The sequence below is a fragment of the Varroa jacobsoni genome, unplaced genomic scaffold (genome assembly GCF_002532875.2).
Source record: "Varroa jacobsoni isolate VJ856 unplaced genomic scaffold, vjacob_1.0 scaffold_698, whole genome shotgun sequence".
NCBI classification, from domain to species: Eukaryota; Metazoa; Arthropoda; class Arachnida; order Mesostigmata; family Varroidae; genus Varroa; species Varroa jacobsoni.
Window position 1 is genome coordinate 212,355 of NW_019213600.1, and position 17,944 is coordinate 230,298.

The 17,944-nt window shown below is 40.8% G+C and overlaps 1 protein-coding gene across 1 annotated transcript in view; it reads right to left on the reverse strand.

Annotated features, from left to right (window-relative positions):
* Window positions 1-13,419, reverse strand: part of LOC111262757 (uncharacterized) — an 80,840-nt gene extending 67,421 nt beyond the window's left edge. Inside the window, exons 1-3 of the mRNA XM_022837256.1 lie at window positions 12,377-13,419; window positions 11,829-11,933; window positions 9,676-9,788 (exon numbers count right to left, since the gene is read on the reverse strand). Coding sequence (XP_022692991.1) covers window positions 9,676-9,788; window positions 11,829-11,933; window positions 12,377-12,542 — 384 coding nt within the window. The 5' untranslated portion in view covers window positions 12,543-13,419. The remainder of the gene's footprint in view (window positions 1-9,675; window positions 9,789-11,828; window positions 11,934-12,376) is intronic.
* Window positions 13,420-17,944: the final 4,525 nt, after the last annotated feature.

Below are 17,944 nucleotides of genomic sequence, written 5' to 3' on the forward strand. Positions count from 1 at the left end.
TAAGTGAAATTATGGAACTAGATTCGCATAAGAGGTACGCGAGCGGGACGTTGCTATAAAAGAGAAAAACAAGGTCCGGCTGCGCTGATCCAAAAAGCCGAGAACAAAGCGGTTATCAGTCGAGTTCCAGAAACTTTGTCAATATATTACTAGAATTTTAATAATGGTATGATTGGTATCACACGTCTACAATACGCGCTCGCTTAAGAAAGAGAGCTATGAGAAAAGGCTCAGAAAGTCTCTCGTGGAAAGTCTTCAAAGACCGCTGAAACACTTCAGAGTGCACGAAACGTTCTGAGTGACATGCCACAAACAATGAAGATACGGAAGGCTGTCAGTCGCTCAAATGTACGCGTAATACGTCGGTGGTATATGATGGTGATATACTGTTGCAATCTCGTTAGCTGATAGCGGAGTCAGAGAACAGTAAGGTAAAAATCAGAGAGTGACAAGAAGTGTTCGCGTGTTACTACCTGTGCTTTCTCTATTCCAAGAACTTCAACTTAAATCCTATAAACAATTTTTCGAGCTAATCTATCGGACTCCCGTATTCAAAGTTCAACTGAACCTAATCAGCACTAATTATTCTGTAATAATGGTAGCCGCCTGTCCTATTAAATATCTGTAATTATAGGTTTATAAGTAGGCTTGTTATTATCCCGCAGCTGTCGATTTGACACGATGATAGAGCTAGCAACGTTGCTTGCTACGCGAATGCCCTTAAAAAAACACATTTTTACTTTTCACATGATTGTTTTGTCTTGGCAATAACGGTACCCTGAACTGCTTATTCGTATGACCAATTTCGTTCTGCTAAGACAACTATGAAGGCAACAAACGTGCTCACATGATCCATGTTACCAAAGAATATCCATATTTCGTAGCGTTTTACCGCTAAGTATTTCAGTAAATATATCAGGCACCAATATATGTGTAATATAATGTAGCGGTCACTGGAAGGACGGGTGGACAAACGCCGCATAAAATAATGAAAAAAAAAATCCAAAACAGCTATAGCAAGCGGGAAACAGTAGCAGCAGTAATAACACCCATTGTAGGGCAGTAGTAACCGCATTCTTCGATACTCTTAATGATAGTAACTAGCCACAGCTTTTTTATGCTTTCACAAAAGTTGTGGAACTACACTTATATTTTTGCGCATAACTCTGTAAGTTAATTAATTAAAAATTATCAATTTTTCATTTCATCATCATCACATAATGGTCGGATGCGACAAACGTGATAAAAGCTGTAGATATACAAATCGTATTTATCAAAGAAGTGAAAATAATGAAAAATAATATGTATAAGTCCATAAAAAAAAAATTATATAAAATAATAAAAATGTGTCTATTTTTTTCGAATGTATTGTTTTATCTTTAGTGCGAATCGATTTTACAAATTGGGTACGGTAAATTTATTGTCAGATTTCTCTACTAGCGTATTGAGTCGGATCAGAATCTATGTTGTATGCTCAATTTTCTAAGTATTCGTAAGTTTTAAAAAAAATTCAGTCGTCTATTACGTAGTGATTTTAACAGACTGTCAGAAGCTAGTCACGCGACATCACATTCACCGTTGGTAAAGTTGTTGGAGAAATTCAAATAAGACAAAAAAACAACATCTGCTACAATCAAAAACATTAGTATTATCTCACTTTACATCTAATACTGTTTGATAAAGATACTCGAGATCACTCGTGGCGTTGTCTTATTGTATAGTTAGAAACGAAGATATATGCAAATATATATAGATAAACGATGGCGCCACTCCTCTACTGCTTGTACACCGAATGACATGGTACAAGGGAAATGCGGGTAGATAAAGTCATCGACGAAAACGATGACGCTATTAATTGTTATCGCGACAAATAATCTCGATCGTCTGCTCTCGTTTTTTTTTTTTTTTTTTTTTTTTTTATTGATTTCTTGTTTCTCTGTCTCTCTCTCTCTCTCACGTTTCCCTACTGATGAAGGCCTGAATCTGAGCCTGGTGTGGCGGGATAATATGACTTCTGTCTACCTAAAGAAATACAAAATTCTACGTTCACTACACGCTTGTCGAAGGGTCTATTCTTAAAGTCGCTGCGCCAACCGAGGTCTTTAATGGCGTCTAGCGATTGCTGATTTCCTAATTAGCGTGTATTAAACATCTATGGGTCCATCCATCCTTTAACAGGGATCATACGTCAACCAGTAGCATTAAGCGTCTTTCTCGCCCTCGCTGTTCTTCTATCGTCATGATTATCGTCGTGGCACTGTTTCTCTCGTTCGCCCTCTTTCCATACATTCAGCCCCTGAAGTACGTCGTTATTTCAGCGATAAAGGTATGATGTATCGCGACTATATCTGCTTCGAGGTTGATCTGACACACAACGGACGATACCCTGCTCGTCGTCCGCTCGAGCCTGCCGAAATCAGCGCTAAACTCGGTTGGACGCGTAAACAATATTGGGCCTGACTTAGTTCGGCCTAAGAATGGCAGTCTATACGAGCTTTGTATGCATTATCGCTACCATCAGCGACAGCTACGCCAACACAATAATAGCAAAGAAAAATTGACAAAACGTAAAATTATGAAAATTATATTGCATATACAAACGCAAATAAAGGTTAAAAATAGAAAATGGATGTCTACCAATATTTATAGTCAATAGATGTTATTCGGGTTAGTATATCAACACTCTAGTAATGAGAAAACTAAAACATAAAAGCCAATAAACCACAATGAGGTATTAGAGGCGAAACACGGTAAAAGCAGTCGGTGGAGGATAATACTGATACAACTGGTGACGATATTTTCCTGAGCCTCCTCGAAAAGAAGGCAAGCGTTGGTCAAAACAGAATCTGGCTCGTGAATGTTTTCGGTCAGAGCGAGTGTCAACGGTAAGGAGATGCCTCTGAATAGGCAAGAACTTCTTCACTTTTACTTTTTCATTATTCAGAACATTCGAATAAGGCAATAGCCGTTTGAACCCAGAAAATGATGACACCATCTTGTTGTGTAAAAGTTCTACCTATCCGCCCGCGCAAATCATAACAGCGTATTTGCCCGCTTACACACAATCACGAATACGGTTCCGTGTATCGAGATTCAAAGAAAGACATTGATCTGTACCGACGCCGATTCCTCCGAAGATCATCTTTGTTTCCTTAACCGCTTGCACCTTGGCTGCGTACAATACGGCCGGTGTCCTGCTTCAGGCTGCTGATAGCAATAGTCAAAATATTTCTCCAAATAATCGAAAGTACAGCGATATTCTATTCCCTTTTACAACTGTCTGGGTAAAAATCCGACGTAGTGCAAAAAAAAAAAGGATGAATTTATAGAAAACAAATTTTTAATTGATATTGATAATAGTATATCCACAAACAGGGAAATCTTGACACACAAATGAATCAGTGGCCCGATTAAACAATTAGGAGTAGCAAGATGGATGTAAAAATCTAATGATCCTTTGATTAAATCGAAGCTTGCGTCCACGCTTCAGGCATTTTACGATATAATTAGAATATCGTACTTTAGGGTGGTCCGTTAATTTCCAAAGACTCTGTCTGCTGTCGTTTGATAGGTAGAAACAGCTGAGGCACTTACGTTAACGAAACAAGCCGAATAAAAAAAAACAGCAAAAGATAACGGGTGCCGCGAACTTCTGGCGCAATGTTAGATCATGGTCATCATCATGCTATAGACCAGCACTTACTGCTACTCTCCGTATGAGTATTTAACTTAATAACTCAGTGTAACAGTAAACGACGTATAAATAATTTCAATTTACAAAAATAATAGTAACAACAATAATAGATTTTATATTGTCGAGTATGATTACTTCAACATACATTGATATTCCTGTTTGCTGATTATACGTTTATCATCTGTATACTACACCCCCTCTTTTATAGTCCTTGGGTCGCACGATGGAATATGTAGCAACACGAACATTCGTGATTTAACACCGTATTCGTTGATTGAAAAAAGCCAAGTCGATATTTATTTAGACAAAAATTTCCCCGAAACCATCTCAGCTTCTGACTACTACTACTAGCCATTACTTAATACGGTCGCCCTTAATTGCCCGACACGATATGATTTGTTGAGTCAACAGAACGAATATGGCGACCGAGCTTTTCTTCAGGGTAAGCTAGCGCATATTATCATGTAGCTCTTACTTGTTTTCACTGGTGGACCGAAAAAAACAAATTTATCATTGTGTATACGTTGTTGAAATCGAAAACAAATACCCATACATTGTTGACTTGATATAGCAGATTAAATTATTTACTTGTATTTGTACCTTAGTGGTTTTTCTACCAATTTATACTAATAGCCTTTAAGGTTACTCGGACAAATGTACGGAGCAGATAATAGGCAAGTTTCAACCGGAAAACCTATCTGCCTGCACGCGCTGGTAGGAAAACGATGAATCGGGCCCACACGTAGGGTACATGACCGCTGAATCAACTAGCCGGTGAACAGAAGTGGCCCGATAGCAAGCTACTTCAGATTCTTTTTTTTTTTTTCTTTTTTGCTTTTCCTCTGTGTGCTGGCGGTGCGCATGTATGCGTTATTGCATTAGCTCTACTTCCAACCGTTACCGCCTTGTTTGTGAGTGTAGCATTCAACTGTCTGTCAGTGTTGTCAGACGATGGGTTCATACACGGGTCGGCCCATCATGGGCTAGGCAATACATTCGCAAACGAATAGAAATCATTGAATAGCCGAGTAGTCCTGGCTAAGCAACGGCAGTAGCCCTTCTAAGGCTTTTGCTGAAGTCGCCAGCCTCTTCGGGAATGCTTAGCATTCCCGAAAAGACAGCTTAGCATGGAACAGATCGGCAGTTGTCTGGAGGCAACGGTTTCTTTGATTTAATTATGCGAACAACGCAAGTTGACATCCATCACACACATATATATATATATATATAAGAACGAACGCTTGTATAAGGTGCGCACGTGGTAAGCGTCCAGAGGTAGTAAGTTGAAATGGTCGATGATATAGCAACAGTAAAAGCAAGTGGTAAGATACGACGAAGGCTAGAAAAAAAATGGCCAGTAAGAAAAACTCAAAGTGAAAATCTTTACGGCGAGAGTCACGACTCAGATAGCACCCAAGAGACAACTTTTCGCTGTTTGTCAATCTAAGAAAATCTTCCGACCCGATTTTACAGTTACCGCGCATCGCGCTGGAATCGTTTACTAAACGAGGGCCAACAGCGGCCACTTGGAGACAGGAGCAACGTTTACCGAAAAGAGCGAGGGAAGAAGACAACGAGGCTGAAACGTCCGTCAACCCGAAAAGGCGCAATAGCGAGAGTCGTTGCTACATATCATCATCGCAGTCGTAGGAACAGTAGTATCTGCGGTAATTGCTGCGCACGGTACACGCTCTTCACCAGAAACAATGAAGCAACAACAACGCGTCATGAAGGTAACGACAACAACAATAGTAACAACGACGACTCCGACAGAAAGATACACAATATGTCGTGTTGGTATGCGCGAAGCCGTCAGAAAAAAACCCGTAAAATCGACGTTAGATTAAAGCAGCAGGAGATCATCGATATCATGTAGTCCATCATGGGTAGGGTAAATCGTGAAACTAATAGTTCCTCTTCATCAATACGTTTTCTAATTGTGACTGCTTGAAGTAACTTTCCACTGAAGCAATGGCTAATTTTTTTTTAAAGCAGTTTATCGTTATCGAGCGGTAGTAGTATGTCTGACTTAGCAAGTCTTCTATTGAAATATCCAATTCCCTTTACCCTACTAAATTTCACAACTCCATCAAATAGGATTTGGCAGGGATGCACGAATTGTTCATTAGTCGTACCTGAGTTCGCTTCGTGATTAGAACTGAGTTATCCTATGGTAATTTCTACACTGTTATGCGCTTATGGGTATCGCCTATCGGATAGAAGCGTCTGCATATATCCATCACCGCTCCTTTTGATTCCTGTATTTCACGCTTCAATGTCTGGGTCCAACTCTTTTTCCTTGAATAGTTTACGTTATTCATTTCCTAGAAAAAAAAAACCACGAAACGTAGCGTCGAAAGGCGTTTCTGCAAGATGCCCATATGCATCCTGAATACAGTGAACGCTTTCACTACGATTACGCTACTGTGTGTGATACAACGTTGTTCTTAGAGGCAAATCGTATGTTGCTGATATTATCTCCTGACGTGGACTAAACATAGGGCTGAACTATGCTCTAAACAGTAGCACGCAATAAGGGGCATTGCCTAGATGTTGGCAGCCGGTCGGCAAATTACTCATCTAATCAAAGAGGATCTTTTGTACCTTCTAAAAAAAAAAGAAAGAAACCGAAGAAGAAACACTTCATAAACTTTCAGCCCCGCCGCGTTCCTATCGTTGTTATTGCCCCAGCTGCTACAGCAGCAGTAGCTACTGTTGATTCCGTTGTCAGAGGTTCCGTGCTCTTTCGTCAAAAGCTTAAAAGGAAACTCGGTTTGGTCTGTAATCACTGCGGGAATCGGTGTATCGACGTGACGGACGCTCACCCTTGCTGTTTTCGTGTCTTGTATCAACAGAAAACAACTCCATATTAATAATAACAATAATCATCATCACAATATCAGAAGGAAAGATAGATTCTTATTCTCGGACTCCGCAGACAGAGGGCGATGGACAAAGCTTGGGCAGTTGAGTTCACCGACGATTTTGCCCAGGGGAAGCTTTGTCGGTGCTCGTTTCGATGCTGCCGCTGCTGCTCCTGTTGTCGTTGTTGTATTGCCCTTATGGTTGAAGTGGTCACGTCGTTCAGCGCTTAAAACTCAACAGCGTACAACTCTGGCACCCAGCACACATAATTACGAACTCGGCACAACTCGACCCTTGTGTCGTCGCGTTAGACTCGCGAAGGAACTCGTTTGTTCACTTAGCATTATTTAATAACAGTTCGCTGCTAGGCCAAACCGGGCCTGGCTGGTTCCTGAACAGCCCTTCGGCGGACGGCCACCTAGATCCGAGCGGAGCGTGATCGTAAGTGAGCGAGAAGCGCCTGCCACCGGCTGCGAACAGTTCACTTAATCGACGGCCTCGGTACTTCTTCCTTTCCTGTTCCTCTTCGGGTAAACACACAGCATGACATTTACACTACGATTGTATGATACAAAGCCGCTGTACGAACAGATACATATCTATTAGGGTTTGGGAAACCATTGCACGCGCGAGTCGAAAGAGAGATAAAAAAAAAAACTGTTGAGTATAGCTATTAGTTTTGATCGTAGCGAACGCGGAAACAATTGGCTTTACCAAGAGCAACCGCAGCCATTATTCCCAATAATTTTAGACAAGCTCATCAAATCGACATCTTTTTGTAGAATGACGTTTTTTTTTGATCGTAGATCGACTCTACTGTGCGGGCCAAGATGTTAAAGATATATGAGGTGTCAAAACGAACCTGCAGATAGGCCATTGCTATGCAAGCTCATAGATGATAAACTTTTCCCTCGAATGAACTAAAGTAGCATATAATTTATTTAACTACAACTCTCTTGAGCTATTTACTTTGTCTAGCGATAAGATATACAATCAAATAGTCGATGCGTAGGTTTAATTAGTCACACAAACGAAGATCTAAGTTCCTATACTTTCTTCCATCATGTAACGTAAGTTCTTAGCTCTCACTATTCCTACTTAAGCTAGACAAAAGTATTGTAATTATACGAAATACCACTCGAAAGCTTGACGATTTTACTAAAGGACGCCAGTGCAGGCCTGAAGAAACCTATTCTCAGATAGAGGTATCGCAGATAGAGTACAGCATTGATATAAAAATTCGAGGCAGCCATCACATATGGCTTAGGGGTCGAAGAAATGAATCGACAAAAGCAACATAATTTTAGCCATGACAAATGATTTTTAAAAGCTAATTTTTTCAAAATGTATCCTCGAAGTGAGCAGTACGATTCTGTGAATGTTTACATTGTGACGCCGTTAGTATTTCGTACGTGTTGCTGATGAGAGTGGATCAAACGCATCGTTTGTTCATGAGCGATATAGTGAGGGCCTAGGATATCTTTTTGACTTTCCACAATTGAAAAGTAAACGTTGAATCAATTTTATAGGACAAGCACTCGTTATTTTGGACGAAATAATCTATTATCATAATCAGTAGTGCGAAGCATGCTTTTGCCACCACTCACGTAATCATTAGCGCAATATTAACAGTGTTGTCGTCGTTGCCGTAGTAAATCTCTCTATACAGCGGCCGACATGATGTCACCAGTAACATGTCTGTCTGCCTACGTATTCACCATGACCAATACCATTGTAAGTACGAGCTAAGGAGGGTCCGTTCTGGTCTGACGGTTTGTCCTTCTCGCTACCGCATACTTGTACCCCAACTCAGTCAGCCAGTCGGCCTCCACTCCCTCCGAGAAGCGGGCTTTCCTATGACGATTCGATAAGAATGGGACTGGTCATGGAGAGTTTGACGGCGGCGCGGCAACTACATACGGCGACGCCGGTGATGTTGTTTCAGTAGCTCGATAAAAAATGGCCATAAAGTGTCAGCCGACTGCTTTGCTCGAGGCGTGAGAACCAAACGTGGTCACCAAGACACCAATGGGACCAGCAACGACGGCTGTATAAAATTTTAGGATGCCATTCTAATTGTTAACGTCTTTTGGATGAGAACTTTACGTTTTGTCACTCATGTTGCCGTTGTCGTTACCGCCGGCGTTATTATATTTTCTAGTAACACTGTTATGACGCTGGTTGCTTTAAACCCGATGGCGGAGGCATGGAAACCAATGGTCAGAGCGCCTGCCGACTATGCGACAGGCTAACTTTACTAACTGCCTAGTAGTTGACAACTATACATTCATTTATAAACATCATCACCTACTGAATTATTTGGTAAAATGACTCGGAAAAGAAAGAATCATTGATCTTAAATGGAGTACTTCTATTTAGAAATAATATAAATTTAAGCAAAAATGGCCGATATAAGTATGCCGCCTGTGTGAATCATCAACTATTCGTTATGACCGTCACTAATGAATACAGACATAGGCACAAATATGCACACACAACATTGTGCCGTATCATAAAACAATTATGGACATTAGATTTTCAAACACATTTCAGATGAAACATCTCTCTCTTTCTCTCTTTCATTGTCGCTTTGCGTTGGACAATCGAAAGGAGCGTCCGTTACGGGGGCCGCATCAAGCCGTCAAGTAGATGGGTATGGTAAAATCATGCTATCATGATATATTTGCATTAGACGAAGGGCCTGTTGTTGTTTGTATTGCTATGAACGGCGCCGATACCAGTCAAACTAAGTCTTTGATATATATATATATATATATACACACACACACACTCTATCGCGCTCGTAAACGAGTGTGACAATGTGTGATTCGTTTGGAAGAGGATCATTATTCACAGGACGACTTTCGTTACTCGATTAAGTTTCTAAGTACTCCCACGTCTGCTTTCTAAGTGGGCATGAATTTCATACAGTAAACGGAATTGCCGACCCAGATGTGCTTCGGCGAACCCGAATCTAAAACGCAGCGGGGCTGAACATTCCCAGTAGGAAAAAATTAAAACAGCATTCGAGTATTTTAGCCTCCATTCGGGGGCCCCAAAATGAAGGATCGAAGATATGATTAATATGTTCCATGTATCGTTCATTCATAACGTACCGTCCACCGATGATATATCGGGATTCTGAGGATGACTTCAAAATCGTGCTGATTTTGTTTCCCTCCGAAGTCCGCTACAACATGCGAAATATTTTCTCCAAGTGTGCAATTGCCTGTAAATCAGATTACCGTCGGATATTAGTATCGTATATTGACATAACAACACTCACTTACCTTAATAGCCATATTTGACACTGTAATACAGATAGATACGAATTGGGCAAGCAGCTTCCAGAAACATTTCATAAAAATTACCGCTGTTGTCTTGACTTTTCACAAATCATCGTAAACATGATAATAATTGAACCCGTACTATTTTCCCATTTTTCGCCCTAGTTCAAGCAGACATATAACTCCTTTTTAGTGGCAAAATCCTAACAAATTTAAGATAACCTGAATAGAAAAAAACTAAAAGTTTGATCCATTTTTATCGTATACCGATTATGCCAGTATTCATACCGCCGTAGAAAATATAGTAATACACAAGAGCAATAAGAAATGTTTCGCCGGTTAACCGAGGGTCGTACTTATTGCGCTAGATTTACAATGAGCGGTAGATTTACATTCAAATCAGATAAATTTGTTGATATCGTTTTTTTTTTCGCTTTTTATATAAGATAAATTATTTATAATTTATTCACGTCTACTGCAGAAAAAAGAGCTCAAACCACGGCAGCTACTCATTCGTAGGTGATGGTGGTCAAGCGAACAGTGACCCAGCCATCCCCGAAAAAAGTGACCGGCCACTGTGAGCTGATGTAATCAGGATTTATCCGATAGAATATATGCAGATCGCTTAGTAAAGCTAATATCAAGACTAAGCTTCACGCTTCAGCCTACCAATCGCTCGCCGGTACCGCTAACTGTAACATTTTTATGCAAATATACAAATAAAACTAGGATTGGCCACCTACATATACCATACGGAAATGTAAACCGGGACAACTCAAGTATAAGACTGGCTTCGTATTTATTTTTAAGCTTATTTAAGATTTACTTCTAACCCTACGCATTGGCTTTGGGCGCTTGAAAGTTCAGAGCGAATCTATTGATCGGTGTTATTTAGTACAGTCAATCAGCTTCACTCGCATAACCTAACGCGCCAAACAGCGTGCACGTTTTTCGTCAATGCGAAGGAAACACTCAGCAAAGGATGAAGCTGAGCTTGTGCGTTTTCAAGCATTTCTGCTAGGGATGTGAACAACACAAGCATCGATAACAATCGAGCAGACGATTTTCGTCACTTCGATACATGCTCGCGCTGATTTGCTGAATATCGAATATTGAAATTTCCTTACTTCGAATATAGCGGGAAGCGACTCGTGGTCTAGCGGATCGCTACTCCAACATTGCACTATCAGCCAATAGTAGCATATTGGAAATGCCATGACAATTTGATGTTTGCCGTATCGCGTTTCTAGCCGTTATCTTCATTTTTATATTGATGCCATGTCTATCTGTATGTCGCACCGACACCAGACCTTGCCTCTTAAAAGCACTGGAATGAAACTTAATCCAATTTGATAAACGAGCTAGCTATCGTCATAGGCATTTTCAAATATGACGCTTGACGTAAGCTATCGTATGTTGCATATGAAATAAACTACTTTAGGTTTTTTTCAATAATTGCACTTTATATGACAATCAAGCATGCGTTTGACAGACATTTTATCAATATATATGAACGCGCCTGGAAGCGGCAGAAGCGGGAAGCTTCTTTACCGACATCGATATAACATTTGTCGCGTTTGGCGTCGATGCGGCGATCTTCGAAAGGACGCGAGTTACTCTTTAGCCAGCACTTTCCACAGGCAAATGATGCATTACACTAGTAGAGCCGGTACAGATAACTACACTCACAACTCGTATTCCATTGCAGCGGCCCGTCTCTATGAGGGGAAACTGATTTGTCACTGTAAGACGAACCCTAGTTGAATTTCATATGCCAGCGTAACACGGAAAGGAAAAAAAGAACATCACAGTATATACACATATATAGGGGCAAGAGAGAGGATCATATCGATAGACATGTTTACATAACTTACAACGACAACTGGCTAGGATTCTGTTGACTGAACTATATGAAGTGCTGCACAGTGATTACAACAATTTGCAATAACAGAGTGCTAATTCTAAATGAAAAAAATACTCACGATATTCGACCCGTGCGAGTCGTTGATATTCCTTAAGGCAGAGTCGGAAGTAGGTGTTACAAAACGAGTCCGTGGGACATCGTAGGCCATTTTCAGTCGGCCGGCCTGGAACAAAGCAGACGTCGTTGCTTGAATGGGTTATAGATAGCTTCTAACACGGCATCAAGTACTTCCTAATTTTGCGTAAAACGATTTGCCTATACCTTTTTTCTTAATTAGATCCTTTGCGGACAATCTGTATCGATAGTGAAACATCAGCTGGTAATGTAATGCTCCCGTGAATCGGGGGCCAGGCCGACGATGGCTAGCCCGGCCACAAGTTTCTCACGGACGCAACCACTATCAACACATTCAGAGTGGACAAATCGAATAGAAGTGCTTTAACTGTTTGCATAAACGGTTTCACAGACGTGTAAAGTATGATAGCTAGTATGAACGCTAAGGCCACACTTTGCCTGCCTACTTACTTATCGAAAAGTGATCATACGTAAACTAGACGCAACTCGGGATTGTGATCTGGGATACGCCATGCAAGCAAAATTGCTTACCTTCACAACAGGATCCATTGGCCAATGTTGGGTGTTGATGTTGTAGATCTCGGATTTGAACTTCAAACCACGAAGTCATTTCCTTCGAATTTGCCCCTGCTGTAGTCCTTGGCGAAGCCATCAGTGTGGCCACCCATATCACTAGCCATACTACAACATCTCCCATGGTCACGGGAGAAGCTGTGTTGGGTCACAAATCCGTTGTAAACGTTCACAAGAAGACACTTCCTCAATTCTTATCTGTTGTTTTTAAGTATTAACGTTTTAACACAACTGAAGACCTACTCCTTACACGTACCACAAGTGCCTCACATCGCCAGCATTATCATCATTTCTGTCGCGGTCTAGAACACGTGGAAATAATCATCGTATCCATATGAGCGCGTCACTCGACCTCACTCCCCCTTTGTTCACTGTGTCCACCTCGCACACTTCGCACAAGCCAATTGTAACTGAATGAATACGTTGAAGTTCACCATAAGTTACCGGTAGACAGTTCTGCGAATTCAACACAATTGGCAACGTTGAACACTCGAAAAATTCTACTCCTGTCTCTCTAACCATACAGAGCTGCCACACGAATTCCCCACGAGGATTGGGTGTCGAGAACGAATTACGCACTGGTAACACTAAAATACAAGTTGTGTTTCTGGTAACTTGGGACAACACGGTGCGCGTTGTTACCACATCATCCATACGCTAAACATGACCATTTGGCCATACTCTTTCACTTCGTCTCAGCGTCAATCGCAGCCATTACTACACGACTTCCTATTGTTTCAACGCTGTCGAATTTCAAATGGATTAGAGTATGCACAGGTGAAGCTGACCGGCAATTGCGAACTCCAAGAACAGATCTTGGCTCTTTTGAGACGTTTTATTCTTTACCTGCAGTGGTTACGGATCAACAATCGGAAAGAGGAAACTAATTACTTTGCCGTTAAGGCAACATTTGGCAAAGTTTGGACAACGTAATATTTGACAGTCGCGCACGCATAGCTGACAGCGCGGGTGAAGTTCAGAATTCGAGGGCCGAGCGTTACAAGCACCCCAAAAGCTGAATGGATTACTACTGAGCACATTATGAGTGACCGCTGTTCGACGAACGACGCAGCTCGGAGAGGGTAGGCACCCAGAGTGGGGAGAGGGATCCTCAACCCAGTCCCGAATCGCTGCTACTGCGGCGGCGGCGGCCGCCGCTGCCGTCGTTGCTACGATCGCTAGAACGACGAGGGCCACCTCGGCGCGACTATGGCAGAAGCAACAGAAGTAGCGGCGGCGGCGGCAGCGGCGGCGGCGGCGGCGCTGGCGCTGGCTGATTGCTGCTGTGTACACTACAGCTTCTTCATGATTAGAACCGCAACCGGCAATACCGAATAGTAAGTAGTACCTTTATCCACTCGAATTTAATGCTGGTAGCAGAAGTAGTAATTGGAGTAATAGCTACGATCTTTCGCGTTCTAGGAAATTAAATCGCGCAGAGAATCACGAAGAGAATAAGGGAATCAGTACAGTTCGAGCCGTCACACTTACAACGGTCTTGCTGCCGTCCGCAGCGCGTTCACGCGCTACCATCCGTTCAGATAATGGCGGCCCCATGTGCCATGCTGCTTTATGAGATACTGGATGATAACAACAAAATACATTTTTGATAGTATGTGGCTTCTAATTGCGAGTAAGTATTAATAATGATATGGCTAACAGCATCAAAGAAGCCATTTAACATTATGCTTATTTTAGTATTTCGCACAACTTTTTCCACCTTTACTGGAAGATGAATCTCAACAGCTAGTATAACATCATTGACAACGTCGTATAATTTAAATGTCTTGCCCCAGCCGTCTGATCGAACGAACGAAGTCAAGCTAAATTCGGTCTTACTTACGCCCTAGCTAATTTACCTGACCTTAAGATCGGAATTCCCAGCAATGTACAGGACACGTAACGTGACCACGTCATAATGCATCTGAGGAATACTGTCTCCAACTCAACACTCAATCCGTCTACTATAGAGTAAATACGAGGTGCACGCGTGCACACAAACATCTTCCGCAACTCCTACGGAAAACCTATAAGGTTAAAGCATAAAAATATCCCGGCACTTGTTGCAGAAAAAAATTGCCAATTCGAGATTAACCGAAAACATCTTTGAACAAAAAATAATTGCTAATTCCGTCTTGGATAAATTTTAGACAGAAATAGTCGGCGAAACTGTTCACGGATTCCACAGAGCCTTGTTGATTGTACTGTTTACGCAAGATTTTCCAAAAAATTTAGTTTGTTCATTTCGACGTAAAACAAAAATTAAATATATTCTGGCATAGTTTATGATTCCTAGTCTCCGTATGAGATATAGAAAAATTCGTGGCATCGAAGAGAATGATACTTATCAACAGATAAGATTAGCCCCAACTTCAGGAATGAATGAGACAACATTATTTTGCGAAATTTTATCATTTTTTTTTTTTAATATAACAGAATTCAGTCGTTCGGTGTTCTTAACCTGTTTATAAACTATCTAATCAATTGTATTTGAGGTGTTCTATAGATTTGTATTCAATGTGATTTTTTTCGGGAAGTCGAACTGTATGAACCGCAAAAGCCCGCTAACGAATTTCGACCAATGAAGTTAAATTTCTTTTGGCATATACTGAACGAGGCACAAATCCGCATAATTCTATCGTCTTGTGTGTACCTGTACCTTTGCGGTATATATGAAGATGCCTACATGGAACAAACACAAGAGCACTTCTATTGGCTTCCCAAGAACCGCGTCGTTCCTAATCATTCCAGAACGGCTAACCGTAATACGGCACTTGTTATTAATCTAACTCGACCACAGAATACTCTCGATGGAATGGCGCTCCTCTAAAGTGTGGTCGAATCGTGCCCGATTACCGAGATTGTCACGTAAAGTAGTTCTAAAGCTTGTTCAATTTACGAAAGACCGCAAATTCAACTTAAATTCTTTACAAATAAGAGGCCCTAGCTAATATCATATTTGCCCAGTTTTAAAACAGAGAGCAACATTACGCCGACGGGTCTCTTACTTGTGATGCTCGATTGTTTCTTCAGTTGTTTTATAGGTTGACTGGATAGGTTTAATAATGTACGTTGTTGTTTTCAGTATTATAAAGTTGCCAAAGCGTTTGATCGTGTTCTAGTTGCACTTACGTAACTTCTATTCTACAGATATCAGTGTCTATTGAGCTCCAACTTTAGCTTCTTTACAGGACTGCTGGTTATTCTCTGGCGCGCACAGTTAGATAGAAAATGCGGTCAAACGGTCATGGGCGAAAATATACATCAAAATATGACGTGACGAACGATACAGATAATTTTTATTGTGATGTTAATTAAGTTGCTGGATTAGTAGGAAGGCGTCTGCTGTGTGGGCGTTATTCATCATAATGAGATTGTCGTATGTGGCGTAGCCTGTACCAACATATGTATGTAAACTAAGCCGTGTCTCCCATTTTATTACTGGCCATTGTTTATTAGTGTATAGCAGACAACATTCAGGGAACTATAATTGATGTCGGTGCAGTCTGAATCCTCTGTCGTAAGACAGAAGAAGCTTATTACCAAGGTTTTAAATAAGTCCCATCGACGTATATATGGAACACCACAATAAAATGAAATTGATTAATCTATCGTATCATAGCTATATTAACGTTGCCGGAATAAATTTAAAATGGCGTATCGCTATAGACATTTAGGGTCACCGAGTCAGCTACGACTGAAGGGTCGGGCATCGCGAAGATAAAAACATTTAGCGTAAGCGTAGAAATTACCCTTATTACCACCGAGTAAACCGGTGCCTCATTTAATTTCGTCACTCCTTAAACGACGAAACAACATAGGCGGCATTATGATGTGAGCGTACTACAATGACGACAACGAAATAGTAGTACTTCTAATTGAGTAGCGTTTAAAGCGTACTTGACCAAGCAGCTTCTAGAATCAAATGTAAGCGATAGACGAATTATCTTGCTTCTAACACGCTATAGTCGGTAGCGTGTTTTCTAAATAAGCTAGTCCATACTATTAGGAAAACAGTATTCTGCAAACTTAAAGACGATCTCATGGAATTGATGAAAATTAGTAAATTATAGGAGTTTTTATTAATGGTACTTCTGTTCCTAGCTCTTCTACCAATGTAAATTGATATTCGGCCATTTTAGACCAGCCTTTTTTTTAGCAGGCTTCACGATACTTGTTGTTTGATCGTTTTTGTAAAGTCTAACCTCTCAAAAATGGAGGAACGGTCACTGGTTCTAATAGTAGTACTTCGCTGATCGCTTCGAGCAATAAAGCCCTTTAGATACTTTGAAACAATATTTGCGCATTAATCGACGCTCCGGTGCGTCTATGTGAAACAGTTCTCAAAAATGCTAAATGCCTAAAAAAAATTACTAAATGTTTATATATATATATATATATATATATATATAAATTAAAACCAGTGGACTAGCGTGATATTCGGCCACATTATTTTTCATCGAAATTTTTTTCGTCTATGGGCACGTACAAGGTAATCGGCTCGTAATGATTCGGCGACCTAGGTTTAGACGCTTCCACTTGTAGAAGTGATCAACGAATTTTTTTAGGAGATACGGGACTACTAACGGGTTTGTTTAAAAACTGGCGTCGTGTTTAGAAATTAATGTTAACAAAGTTGAAACGTAAAAAACAAATAATAACCCCTTTTTCGTTAGCTCGCTGTCGGCATAAGCTCAATCACTTAGTCAGTTCGTACAATATCGGCGGGGAATCAAAGTGCAGCGAAAAAGGATTTCACTCAGTTATGGTCAAAAACCGCGGACCATTGCGGTGGCATCGTTTTCTCTAGGCCCATAGAGGACACCATCGGAGAAATGCTCCTCAAAAAGCCACACAACGAGAAAAAAGGACCGATTAAAGAAGCGTCTCATTATGCCATCTAACCAAAAAAAAGAAGCAGAAAACAGAGTGAGTTAGTGGACGAGCCCGTGAAGCAACGCGCCGAAAGGCCACTGCCGTCGCAGGACGTTACAAAGGTCATAAACGCGGCGGAAACAAGCAGCGAAGTACAACGAACGAAACCAAAGTGAGGACTTGAGTCGACGAAACCGCTATACAGATTCTTAGTACGGAAAAGATGGCCATAGAAATAACTGCGTTGTGTTCTTCAGTGCATAGAGTTTATCTTATGAAAGCAACTTACGCCTGTTCTTTCTCTTGTATGTAGAAAACGAACACAAACCTCATGAACAAGTGTTACAATGATTTATATTCAAGAGTGCCGGAAGTTCTGTTCAACTTAGCTTTCAGACACGAATTAGGTTGAATAGGTTCTATGGAAAGCACGAGGATACTGTAAGCAACTTTTGAGCCCTACAGTTACTTCTGAACGCAGTTTTTCTTGTGCTCCTTTTTATTTTTTCTTTTTTGTTTTTGAACAAATTTAAAGTGTAAAAAATAAATGCGACTACATTTTATCGTTTTGCGATGACTAGAATATGATTTGGTTATACAATTTCAAGTGAAAAAATGATACATACATATATATGAAATATTAATAAACAA